Source organism: Phyllobates terribilis, unplaced genomic scaffold (assembly GCF_046119375.1).
Source record: "Phyllobates terribilis strain yellow unplaced genomic scaffold, ASM4611937v1 Scaffold_7__3_contigs__length_470593459, whole genome shotgun sequence".
NCBI lineage: Eukaryota > Metazoa > Chordata > Amphibia > Anura > Dendrobatidae > Phyllobates > Phyllobates terribilis.
In genome coordinates this window covers 414,148,326-414,162,333 of record NW_027362767.1, presented here as the reverse complement: position 1 = coordinate 414,162,333, position 14,008 = coordinate 414,148,326, and the positions used below count along the sequence as shown (strand labels likewise).

Genomic DNA, 14,008 nt, shown 5'->3' with positions numbered 1-14,008 from the left:
CTCCACGACTCTTCGAACGGGCATTGCATTTCCTCCTAATTTTTGGCAGCTTTTGCTTGGAAGGCATAAGCAAAGACTATGGGAGACCCACTTCCCAATAATGGGAAAAATGTTTGTAATATGCTGTACTGCATGGCTCTTGTAAGGGTATTGCAAGTTCCTCCTTCCTAATTTTTGGCAGCTTTTGCTTGGAAGGCATAAGCAAAGACTATGGGAGACCCACTCCCCAATAATGGGAATAATATTTTTAAGATGCTGTACTGTATGGCTCTTGTAAAGGGCATTAAAACCGTCTTGTTAAGCTACTGTGACCTCCACGTCTCTTCCGAGGGGCATTAAAACTGTCTTGTTAAGCTACTGTGACCTCCACGTCTCTTCCGAGTGGCATTAAAACCGTTTTGTTAAGCTACTGTGACCTCCACCACTTTTCCAAGGGGCATTGAAATGTTGTTTTTAATTACCTCTAACCTCCATGACTCTTCCACCGGGCATTGCATTTCCTCCTAATTTTAGTCAGCTTTTGCTTTTCAATGCAAAGGCCAAAACTAAGGGAGACCCACTCCCCAATAATGGGTAGAAGGTTTTTAGTACGCTGTAATCCACGTCTGTTTTAAGGGGCATTACAGTTCCTCATAATTTTTGGAAAGCCTTCCATTCACTGCTTAGGCCAACAGTGTACAGGAGACCCAGTTGCTATAAATGGAAAAAAAGGTTTAGTTAAGGCCCTCTGACCTCCATGTCACTTCCAAGGGGCATTGGAGTGCCTCGAAATTTTTGGTAGGCAGGCATTGCACTCACTGTATGCCCTATAACTGTGTAGCCGAACCGCTCCTTTTGGTGCAGAAGCATATCCTACAAGACATGTGTGGTTGACTGGCCTGATATTGATGTGAATGGTCCCTGTTCCTCCTGCTCTTTCTCCTTTGCCACCACCTCATCCATCGCCTGAAGCTTTGTTTTAACGGGAGTCATAGAACTGGGATAGTAGCAGGAAAACATCCAGCAATCCTCGGAGGAGGTAGGATATGCGCCAAATCGCTGACCTGTGGTTTCTGGTGATTACCACCAGCGCTGCGGCAGTCCACTGAGGCTGATGTTAGGGGCAGCTCCGATGATACTACTCCCCACAGGTGGAGAAAGCCTCAAGGCAGTGAGAAGAGGTCTGGGGAGTAGTGGTAGGTGCGGTGCCGCGCAGAAATGAGCAAACAGAGGCAGTCTGTGAAGTCGTCCAAGATTTACTCACTTTGGTGAAATGGCAGCTGCAAAGCTCCTCTCTGCTTCTTGCGGCGCGCTGCGGCCACCAGGAACGGGGTCCAGCACTTCCCAGGTTTTTCAGAAGCACCTGTCAGAACCCCGCTGGGATGTTCCTAGATTCTCCCCACTAAGTCCTCTCCTGTCTGTACATGGTGTAAGGCCGGGTCTCCCGCTGGATATACACAGGCTAGAGAGATACAGGTGGCGACTCCATTCCGTCCGTATCCCCCTGGGATCCACTGAGCCTCCGGGCTTTTCTGACTGAGACGTGAAGTGACAAAGTCAGATATCGGGGGCCGGTCCCCTCTTGCGGCAGGAATCCCTCTGACTATGCCAGTTTGAGGTATACAGGTGGCGACTCCGCTCCGTCCGTATCCCCTGGGATCCTTTCGCCTGTGGAGCTTAACTCCTCTGCTCCCCTCCGGGGTCCTCTTGACTGGACTCTGACCAGGAACAGAGCCAGCTATAACTCAACTCTGCCCCAATCCCCGACTCGAGGCCTGAGACTGGGAATCGTGGACCCTCAGCCGACCGCAGCCTTATGCTGGCTTGCCTTCCTCAGGTACCACAACTAAAGACCAGGTTATAAAGATGGCCACTGTATATGTATGCATAGATTAAGTGTAAAAGTAAAGTGCTTCCTCCACCCTCACCCACTACATGGTTCCCCCTATCTTTGATTCCCCCCCATCTCCTCTATCCTGGGCCGGGGCAGCACCCTGGTGCATTTAGGCACCCTGCAGGTGGGAGTGGTGTAGTGTTGGGCGTAAAGCAGGGTCCTGTGAGATGCTTCATCCTTACCTGAGAGAGGAGATACCACACCTCTATCTGAGGTGCAGTACCCCTATGGCGACTGAACCCTCAGGGGCGCCACATTTGCGCTTGCATTGCAAGGAATGGGGGAGGTACAATTGAACACTGCCCTGGGACAAGGACTTGCACGGGGATAGTTGCAAGTCTGCATCTTCTGATGCGGCAAGGATCACTTCTGATGGGCACACTTTTAGGCAGTGACCTGGGTGTCAGAGATGCTTCCAGGGGTCTTCCCCATGCTGTTCCCATGTCTTTTCAGCACTGTATGCATGTGTCACACAGCACATGGCCAGATAAGATTGTAAAATGTTAAAATGACATTTCCCGGTGAATGCATTTGTCACGGTTGAAAGCAATACAAAAGTGCAAAAACGCATGAAAAATGCTACTTGTGAACATAGCCGAAGGTGTGGAGGAGTATTTTTGTTTTTGGTTATTTATTTTACCTTATATACAAGTCTTTACCCTGGAAAGGAAATTCCTTAACATATTTCACAGGAAAACCGTTTCAGTTTCGTTTTTGAACTTTTTATTGTGAGCCCGTAAAAGTGGCTTAATACCTCTGACCACGTTGTTGACAGCAGTGACCTGGGGGTCAGAAATGCTTCCAGGGACGATCCCCATGCTGCCCCCATGTGTTTTGAGCACTGTCACTATCGTTTTAGGCACTTTTTAGGCTTTCTACAGACTGCCGGGGGTGCCACCACAAAAATGCTCGGGTCTCCCATAGACTAACATTGGGCTCGTTGCTCGGGTCGAGCACCCGAGTATCACTGTGAGCTCGGCCTGAGCTTCGAGCACCCAAGCATTTTAGTGCTCGCTCAACACTAGGTGCAAATACTTTATTAGGCTTGACTGTTTCTCCACACTGCAAGTTTCTTACAGACTAAAACTTCTCCATATCCCAGTAATAATAATCATTAGGTAAACATTAGATATAGTTATCTTTGAATTCAGTATCTAAGGGCCCCGTCACACTAAGCGATGCAGCAGCGATCCCGACAACGATACGACCTGTCAGGGATCGTTGCTGCATCGCTAATACATCGCTGGTGAGCTGTCAAACAGGCAGGCTCACCAGCGATCAGGGGAGCAGCGATATCGTGGAAAGAATCGTTCCACGATGTCCTGCTCCCGTTACCAGCCTGCTGCAAGCAGGAGCAGGCTGGTAACTATGGTAAACATCGGGTTACTAAGTGCGCGTGTGCCCCTAGTAACCCGCTGTTTACCATGGATACCACTCTGCTACGGTGCGCGGGAGCCTCCGTGCACCGTAGCAGAGTGGTATCCATGGTAAACAGCGGGTTACTAAGTGCGCGCGTGCCCCTAGTAACCCGATGTTTACCATAGTTACCAGCCAGATCGTTGGTCCCGCTGGTCACACACAGCGATGTGTGCTGGCCAGCGGGAGGCCAACGACCAAAAAATGGTCCAGGACACTTTGCAACGATCAGCGACCTCACAGCAGGGGCCTGATCGTTGCAAAGTGTCACACACAGCGACATCGCTGGTGAGGTCGCTGGTGAGTCACCAAAACCGTGACTCAGCAGCGATATCGCTAGCGATATCGCTATGTGAGACGGGGGCTTAAGGGTGCCAGGATCCTGAGATTTGGAGAGTTGTTTCATTGTGACCTCAACTACAAGACAGGAGGGGGAGGAGGGAGATGAAGCTGCAGGTTACCACTGTTTCTATGTAACAGCATGAGCAGAAAGAAACAGCCTTGAGAGACCTTTGACTGCAGATCTGTCATAGTGAGAGGTGCTCTTTGTTAATTGCTGCAACTTTGGATATTTGAAGAAAGCCTCTTTCCTTTAGGATGAGCGAATCTTGGCCCGAAAAAAATTAATTTGCTTTGAATTTATTCAATGCAAACCAAAAATGTGCATTCTTGTGCTCCAAGTTCCCTCCAGATGCAACAGCATAATAAATATGGGTTAAAAAAATTATGTTACGGCAGTGCATTTCGATTGACCCTACGAGTTGTTTTGTCTTCCAGACAACTTTCCGAGGTGAGGACGTTACCTTCTGTGCTGATTCTTGCATGAAGACGCTCCCCAGTCTCCTGTGGGACGCTCTGCACTTGTTTTTCATGTTTTCTCCACTCCATTTTGAATGCAATGGTTGTAACAGGTTATTTTTCTCTTTACATGGACCTTCCACAAGTTCTAGTAGAAGACACACAGAACTCATGTCTGAATCGGAACAGCAGTAAATTCTTTATCATGGTTTGGAGGAAGTTACTTTTTGGAATTTCTCCAAAATAAAAAAAAGATCTCTGTAGGTTCCAAAGAAGACTGGCTGGTGGTTATTAATTTTTAATCAAATTGTTCTAATTAGTTTATTATTCTCCATGTAGAAATGATCTGCTACTAATCATCAGCCAATCCCCACGATGATGAAACTAGAACGCTGGACGGACCTGAATGTGACCTGTTTATCGGGACTTTGTAAATTTTTCACATTTCAGTTGGTAGATTGGGTAATTACTAATTACCGGTGAGAATGAGCAGCAAACGTGATGCTACATAATCCACATATCACAAATACTTCATATTACAAGTCCTACTAATGTTACATACTGCTCGTGTCTTGTGCCAAGACGGTTTGGAGGAAGTTGTTTTTTTTTTTAATCATTCCCAAATCCAAACCTGTAGGATAGAAGAAGAATGGGCTTCTTATAATTCATTTTTAATTAAGTGTTTTGATGAATTAATTATGTTTGCTGTAAACGTTTGACTGTGCCACTGTGTAACAGCCAAGATGCCAACAGTGAAAGCAGGGCAGATGTTGGTGCCACATCATTGTGGCTGGTGAAGATTAAAAGCATCTAACCTATATTTTTCCTGGGACTTGTGGCTCTTGCCAATCCAGAAGCTATGGAGTTAATCTTGTTAATTTAGGCTTTTATTTGCTATTGTTATGATAGGCTACAAGCACTAAGGAAAGACAGGAGATCTGTCCCTACAATAGAACTAAGCTAGATCCCTACGATGTAATGGGGAACCTGATCCTGCGATCAGACCCGCTAAAGTCCTCAGCTAGTCTGAACGAAGACCTATAGATGTGAGGGAGGGATCCCTACAAGAACTAGGGACTGGGAGAAAGATGGACACCTCCTAGCAGAAATTGTAGCAGTAAAAAGACAAACACACAACATAGAACATAAAGGTCCGAAGACCAAGCTAAACAGACTGAGAAAGGTAACTAAGCACCAGGCTAGCTTAAGAGTAGAAATTACAATGAAGTCCAGCAAGGCCAGAAGGGCGGAGCAGGATAAAATAGGCAAAAAGGTCATGTGACCAGCAAAATAGAAAAAACCTAACAGGAGAGTTCTAACAGCTATAAGCATAGGGAGGAGCTCTTACTATATAAAACCCTGAGAGCCAGTCCCCACTGCCAGTCAATAGTTCTGCTATCCTGGTTCAGACCTCTGCTGTGGTTGTCCTGATTATTCCCGTTCTTTGACCTCAGCTTGACATTTGACTACCCGCTTGTTTTATGATTGTGTTCCTGACATGACCTCCTGGATCTGACCCGGCTACCTGACTATCCCTCTTGCCAGTTTGCACCACTGAACAGCATCTGATTCTTTGCTCTGGGAAACGGAGTACCTTGCACCATGCATGTTTGTGGTAGCCATTTTGGAGCTGCCAGGTGGCTTCGAACCGTGCTATAAGCACTTACACTCTACAGGAGAGAGAGAGTACCCTGCTGACCATAAGAGCTTACACTCTACAGTAGAGAGAGGACCCCACTGACCATAAGAACTTACACTCTACAGGAGAGAGAGGATCCCGCTGACCATAAAAGCTTACACTCTACAGGAGAGAGAAAGAGGATCCTGGTGACCATAAGCCCTTCCTTCACTCTACAGGAGAGAGAGGACCCTGCTGACCAGAAGAGCTTACACTCTACAGAAGAGAGAGAGGACCCGCTGACCATAAGCACTTACACTCTACAGGAGAGAGAGAGTACCCTGCTGACCATAAGAGCTTACACTCTACAGTAGAGAGAGGACCCCACTGACCATAAGAACTTACACTCTACAGGAGAGAGAGGATCCCGCTGACCATAAAAGCTTACACTCTACAGGAGAGAGAAAGAGGATCCTGCTGACCATAAGCCCATCCTTCACTCTACAGGAGAGAGAGGACCCTGCTGACCAGAAGAGCTTACACTCTACAGGAGAGAGAGGACCCCACTGACCATAAGAACTTACACTCTACAGGAGAGAGAGGACCCTGCTGACCATAGCAGCTTACACTCTACAGTAGAGAGAGGACCCCACTGACCATAAGAACTTACAGTGTACAGGAGAGAGAAAGAGGATCCTGCTGACCATAAGCACTTACACTCTACAGGAGAGAGAAATAGAGAGGACCCTGCTGACAATAAGAGATTACACTCTACAGGAGAGAGAGAACACCACTCTACAGGATAATAAGAGAGGACCTCGCAGACCATAAGAGCGTACACTCTACAGTATAGGAAAAGAGAACCCTGCTGACCATAAGAGCTTACACTCTACAAGAGAGAGAGGACCCGCTGACCATAAGCACTTACACTCTACAGGAGAGAGAGAGGACCCTGCTGACCATAAGAATTTACACTCTACAGGAGAGAGAAAGAGGACCCTGCTGACCATAAGAGATTACACTCTACAGGAGAGAGAGGACCCTGCTCATCATAAGAGCTTACACTCTACAGGAGAGAGAAGGGACCCCCGCTGACCATAAGAGTGGGAGAGAGAGAGAGAAAAGTGATCCCACTGACAATAAGAGCTTACACTCTACTCACTGTCTAATTGCCATAGGAGCAAAGTGCTATTAAAATAGAGAAAGAGTCTCCCAAACATGTTTCACCCTCACAGGCTTCATCAGGGTAATGAAGCATTTTATGAAGCTCATAAGAGTGAAACATGTTGGGGAAGCTCTTTATTATAATAGCACCCTGTTACTCTGATCATTAGACATTACACAATAGGATACAACCCTTGATGGTAGAAAATGGATGCAAATCCTTTTGCTTTATGGTAGGCATACAATGTGAGGCTATTGGATCTGTCATGTTTGTAGCTACAAATAGGTAGATCTATCATATGTATATTACAGCCTTATTAACCTTGGAAACACAGTAAGAAATTTTCATTTGAGACTATTTGAAAAGTTTCTTCAGTTTCTTCTTTCATATGCTCTGGCACAATAAAAAAGAACTAGGTGCAAAATATAACATCTGATGTGTCAAATCCAGGGCTTTCAGTGCAGTAACATTACAAGCCTTTTCTATGTAATTGTGATCTGATACTTAATCATCAATTAAAGGTTCGCAACAAAGGAATTTGTACTCAAGAGATTAATTAATACTCACAATCCAGTGGCGCTGATCTTGTACCCTACCTATCCGAAGACTATAAAATCCCTGCAATATTTTTTGTAAATAGACACTTTTATTCTTCTGCGTTACTAGAAAGATGTTGAGAGGTCTTAAGCTGCCATTTTTCTTCCATCTTGACAGAAGATGATAAAGTTTGATAAAAGCGGATGTCTAATTTCTAAAGCAATTGTATAACCACTTGAGCACTGGCCACCATATGAGGTAAGTAGGCAATATTAGCTTAATGAATCCCCTCGATGTAGAGTAGAAATTCTTTCGTGGATCCATCATGTGAGTGCAGTACACAGAGTGCCCATTGATTTATAAGGGATGTCATGTATTGCTTTATTTGCCCTGTGGTGGCGCTGCAGGGAGGCTGAGAACTTGCTGCTTGGTTCCCGTTTATATTACACTAGGGCGCCCACAGTAAATCATTTCGGGAGACCTGTTCTAACTAAGAGGTTTTATAGAAAGTCGACAACTTTTCAATCCAAGACTAAAAAGAAATTTGTCCAAAGGTAGAAAATGGTGCAAAATTCTATTACCTGATAAAATGTCTAATACTTCTTGCCGGTCTTTGCTGACTTATTTACAGCTTTGATGTGTAATCCACCCCTGTGATTGCTTCAGCCAATCATTGGTCACAGCAGTGATGCTGAGGCCAAGTGATTGGCTGCAGAGGACACATCAGTAGACAAGTGAAAAATTACCGGAACATCAACAAATCAAAGGATTGGAAGTGCCGGAGTAATGAATGTTTTTCGGGTGAGTAATGGTTCTTTTGTTCTGTTTTTGTTTTATGACATTTCTTCTTTTTTTTTTCAGTTTTTTTTTTATAAAACCCCTTTGAAAATTCGTAGGCAGATAACACAAATTTCAATGATTTTCACTCTTCTGCCCACAATATGGGGCTGCTGACTTTTTGCCTAATGAATCTCGATAGAAAAAAAACATACAGGGTTGAAGTTGTGTGGGAGAGTGGCAGTCACACATGTTCCCTTGGCTTCATAGCTGAAATCATTAGTAGCAATGATGAAAAGAAATGTAGGTTGTGATATATTAGTAGAAATAAGTTACGTGTAATTCATTCAAAGCCCCTTGTCTTCTAGAATAATGTCTGCCATGAAAAAAGTCCACTCCTTCAGAAGTTCCCAATAATTTTCCATCATGTCGGGCACCTCGGTGATGGAGTTCTGCCAAATGTCATCAGCTCACGAGTCTTTGTAACTGATCTATTCTAGTGGAAAGCAGCTGTAAATTTCTTCCACTAAAATTTAGCAAGGTGACTAATGTAGGGGTTTTTTGGGGGATTTTTCAAAAGTTATCAAAGAGTAGGACATTTTTTGCAATAAAAAACATACCTTACCATCAAGGTTACAATTTTTTTTCTGAACATCTGAACCAAAACTCACAGACATCCTAAAATTTTTGCAAACATGTGGCCCCTTTACAGTCTACAAAAAAATCCCCCCTGTATAATGTCTTTGTACCAATCACAAAGACCAGTCACTTGCTGTAGATAACAGCGACACTACTGATGCCAGTATGATGATGACGGGGACTGACAGCTCCACGGGATTCATGGGGTATTTTATTATAGTCTAACATTCCCTACTCTTTCCTTAGTTTCCCCAAAAAAATGGAAAAACCTCGCAATACTTGAGATTGTTGATGGTGACTGATGCCAGACCCCCATCAATCTAACTTTTATATTATGGCATAAATATAAAAAAAAAACATTTGTCACCTTTAAAGGACTGTCTGGCCTCATGTAGATGACCTATTCTTATCATATTCAATTGAGTATGAGCTGAGATGCTCAGCTATGGTCATCAATCAGTGAACGTAGCCTTGTGGTTGTCTGTGTACATCTCGAGCTGAAAACAGCCGATCAGTGCAGCTCGGACGCCCATTATATGGTATCAATACCCTATCCTAAGGATGAGTTGTCATTATATAATAATAATAATCTTTATTTTTATATAGCGCTAACATATTCCGCAGCGCTTTACATACATTATCGTCGCTGTCCCCATCGGGGCTCACAATCTAGATTCCCTATCAGTATGTCTTTGGAGTGTGGGAGGAAACCGGAGAACCCGGAGGAAACCCACGCAAACACGGGGAGAACATACAAACTCCTTGCAGATGTTGTCCTTGGTGGGATTTGAACCCAGGACCCCAGCGCTGCAGTGCTAACCACTGCGCCACCGTGCCGCCCGCATTATCATAACTGGACATTCCTTTAAAGCTGTTTTTGTACATTTTGTATAATTTTTTTTGTAAATGTTTCCAAAGCTTGTTTTACAGCTATTTGGTAAATTTTGTTTTTGTTAATTGAAGTGGTTTCATGATATATAAATATTGATGGCTTAAGAATAGCTACACAATGTTTAAGGTCTAAAAATTCCATTAAATGCTTTATGATTAAGTGTTTCTATCTATAGGGTAGGGAAAAATATTTTCTTTTTGTTGCATATTTGTTTTTCTGTTTATTAATGAACTATCACTTCTAAGGTACAGAATTCAACCCTAAGTATGAATCCACAAAACCAGACCTACTTCATTATTAAAGGTATTTCAAGTGTCCCTGAACTTCAGCTTCCGATCTTCCTTCTGGTCCTTCTTATTTATATCATCATTCTTGGAGGTAACATGACCATTATCACTCTGTCCTGTTTGGACCGTCAACTCCATACTCCCATGTACTTTTTTCTGGCCAACTTGTCACTGGTGGACATCTCTTGTTCAACGGTATCACTTCACAAGATCTTTGCTAATTTCATACTTGGGGATAAGTCAGTTTCTTACCTTTCTTGCATGGTACAAATGCACTTTTTTGCGTCTTTTACTTTTGATGAATTTGCAATACTGGCAGTGATGAGTTATGATCGATATATAGCAGTCTGTAATCCGTTACTATATCACACAGTCATGACCCAAAAAGTTTGTCTATGGTTGTCCATAATTGCCTGGATTTCTGGCTTCTTCATAGTTCTTCCACCTACTACTTTGGTTTTGAACTTTTCTTGTTACAGGTCTCTTGAGATCAACCACTTCTTCTGTGACCTCGTCCCTCTCATGGAAATTACTTGTGATGACATCGCCACCCTACAGATAGTCATTTTTACTGTAGGGATTTCTATTTTTGGTTTGTTGCCTTTTCTTCTGACTTTTACACCTTACATTTTCATTATCATCGCCATACTCAAGATCCGCACCAGCATCGGAAGACGTAAAGCCTTCTACACCTGTTCTTCCCACCTCACGGTCGTCATCCTTCTCTATTTGATTATCTTCTTGCAATACTTCACTCCAAAATCAAAAAGATCAACAGAATCCAGTAAATTGTTTTCTATGTTTAATACTGTCTTTATCCCTGTAGTAAATCCATTTATCTACAGCTTCAAAAATAAAGATATGACATTAGCGATAAAACGGAGGCTTAAATTGTGAAAAGTAATCACATAAATGTAAAGTGTAAAAAAAATCCTTAAAATTATAATGCTTATATGAGAGGCTAATACCAATAGATTATATGTAATTAGTAGAGCTGAGAATGTTTGTTAATACTTGTTAGTTTCACCCCTTTGATACTGAGTGGCAGGAACCTGTGTAGCTTTCCCGCCCTGGAGGACCTAACCTCTTTACTTAGCAAAACCCATGATGAGGGCTAATTTTGTTCTCGGTATGGAACCATTTCTTCTCTGTGTACATCACTGATTTAACCCTAAAAATAAAAGTTCTTATTGGGCCACCAACAATTTGAATTCAACTCTATAAACCTTATGTGAAAAAACTATTTGAAAATAATGAACTCTGCAGATTAAGTCCTTAAAGGGGTTTTCCCGCGAACGAAAGTTGATTTTAATTAATAGATCATGGAATAATAATAAGTTTCACAATTGGATGTGTTTAAATAAAATGTTCCTGTGCTGAGATAATCTTATAACTGTTCCCCTGTGTAATGGCTGTGTCTGACCGTGTACAGAACACGGTCTTATCATACCACAGCTCCTGGGCAGGGGAGGAAGCAAAAAAGTATACCGACAGGACAGCGTGAGATCGCAGCTGATTCTTTTTGTGAGATGAAACATTTCCCTGCCTGTTTTTAAACAATCTTTTACTTCAAAGAAAGGATCAGCTGCAATCCCCTGCTGAAATATCTGTATACTCTTTTGCTTCCTCCCCTACCCAGGAGCTGTGGCATGATCAAACCGTGTTCCTTACACAGTCAGACACAGCCACTGCTTAAAGTGAACTTTTGTTCTTGGGAAAACACCTTTAAGTTTTAGCTGGGAAAAGACATCATATATGAAGAACAGTTAACTTTATTGAATTGCAACTAGTGAACTCTCCCAAGATTGGTGTCTATTATGAGATTAGCTTTGTATTGTTATGTTACATTTTGTGTTTTCTTAATGATGTATACAGAGCAGACCTCGTGCATTTGGTAAAAAAGTAAATAAAGAAAATGTAGGTTTTTAAAGATTTCTGCCATTTTTTCCTCAGTTCAAGACGTACTGATTTGATTTACTAACTTTATAGATCCTAAAAAGAGTTGATGATATTGAGATACATATGAGTGACAGTTACAGTGCCAAATATGAGTTTTAGCCTCAGTGTCCCATAGGAGTGTCATCCACAGTGCTCCATGTGAGTCATAAATAGGGACTGAGTTTTAGTGTGAAATGTGTAGTGAAATCGACATATTTTTGGATGTGCGAGGAATGTAATTTTTTAATTCTTTTGGAATAAAGTTTAAGCATATTTTTATAATCTGGAATACTTCTTACTTCAGATCACTGCATTCCCCCTGTAGTCCCAACATCTTGTAGGTCACAGGCTTTAAAAAAAAGTGAATATCTCGATGTAATGGCTCATTTATACAGCTGTGAATTCTGCTATTTGCTATCTTGTCTTAATTTATTTGCAGGATGCCAATATACAAGAAGGGTATAAATATATAAACACTCCGGCATGTTGGAGATTGTTAGAAAACACAAGGCTGTGTATTTTCACAACTGGTTCAGGACCCAACAAGAAGGGGGGCACTGCTAGATCTAATATTAACCAACAGGCCAGACCGCATATCAAATATAAGAGTTGAGGGGCACTTGGGTAATAGTGATCACAAGATAATAAGCTTTCATGTATCCTTTAATAAGATGTGTAGTAGAGGGGTTACAAGGACACTAAACTTCAGGAAGGCAAATTTCCAAAGGTTGAGAGATGATCTAAGTGCAATAAACTGGGACAATATCCTGAGACATAAAACTACACAAAGCAAATGGGAGACATTTACCTGTGCACAACATATACCCTATGAGAATAAACATGCTAGAAATAGGAGAAACTACTATGGCTAAATAGAGCTGTAAGGGGCGCAATAAGCGACAAAAAGAAAGCATTTACAGAACTAAAGCAAGTAGGTAGTGATGAGGCATTAAATAAATACAGAAAATTAAATGAATTCTGTAATAAACAAATCAAGGCAGCAAAGACAGAGACAGAGAGACTCATTGTCAGAGAAAGTAAAAATAATTCCAAAATATTCTTTAACTACATAAATAGTAAACTAAAAAATGATAGTGTTGGCCCCCTTAAAATAGTCTGGGTGAAATGGTGGATGAGGATGAGGAAAAAGGCAATATGATAAATGATTTTTTTTCAACAGTATTTACACAAGAAAATTGCATGACAGAAAACATGATCAGTGAAAACAAAAATTCTCCATTAAATGTCACTTGCTTAACCCAGCAGGAAGTACGGCGGCGTCTAAAAATCACTAAAGTAGACAAATCCCCGTGCCCGGATGGGATACACCCATGAGTGCTGCAGGAATTACCTTATTTTTCTGACTATTTTTGGAGGAAAATGGGGGGTGCGTCTTATAGTCCGAATGTTGCTGGGGGTGTATATATATATATATATATATATATATATATATATATATATATATATATATATACTGTGCTGGGGGGAGCGGTTGCGGCGGAGGAGCGGAACACAGGAGGCAGCAGCCGCCTGCTGCAGCCTAGTCTGTCCCCGCTGCTAAAGAAAATGAATATTCACTGCTCCCCACGCCCATAGGCATGGGGAGCAGTGAATATTCATGCTCCTTAATAGCGGCACACAGTGTATCAGCAGCAAGGCTCCTACTGCTGCCAGGTGATCGCGTGTGCCCGCTATTAAAGGGCATGAATATTCACCCCCTCTCCATGCCCATGGGTGTGGGGAGGGGGTGAATATTCATGCCCTTTAACAGCGGGCACACGCGATCGCCCGGCAGCAGCAGGAGCCGCGCTGCGGCTACGCTGTGTGCCGGCTATTAAGGAGCATGAAGTCACTGCTCCCCGCGCACACAGTCCCGGCATGGGGAGCAGTGACTTCCGGCAGCTGATCTGCTTGTGAGCCGCGCATGGCAGTGACGTCATGCGTGACTCACGTGTAGAGATCAGTGCGGGCAGACAGGACGCAGCGCTGGAGGAGAAAGAAGAAAGGTGAGTAGGAGTTTATTTTTTTATGTGCAGCCTGATGGGGATGAGGGGGCCATATATACCAG

The 14,008-nt window shown here is 42.9% G+C and overlaps 1 protein-coding gene across 1 annotated transcript; it reads left to right on the top strand.

Annotated features, from left to right (window-relative positions):
* The first annotated feature begins 9,981 nt into the window (after nt 1-9,981).
* Nucleotides 9,982-10,899, top strand: LOC141155574 (olfactory receptor 8G50-like). Its single transcript, XM_073642443.1, has one exon. It carries the CDS (start codon nt 9,982-9,984, stop codon nt 10,897-10,899), a length of 918 nt encoding a protein of 305 aa, XP_073498544.1.
* The last annotated feature ends 3,109 nt before the right edge of the window (nt 10,900-14,008 follow it).

Excerpts from the sequence above, each read along its gene's own strand:
- LOC141155574 (XM_073642443.1), top strand. The coding sequence starts at position 9,982 with ATGAATCCACAAAACCAGACCTACTTCATTATTAAAGGTATTTCAAGT.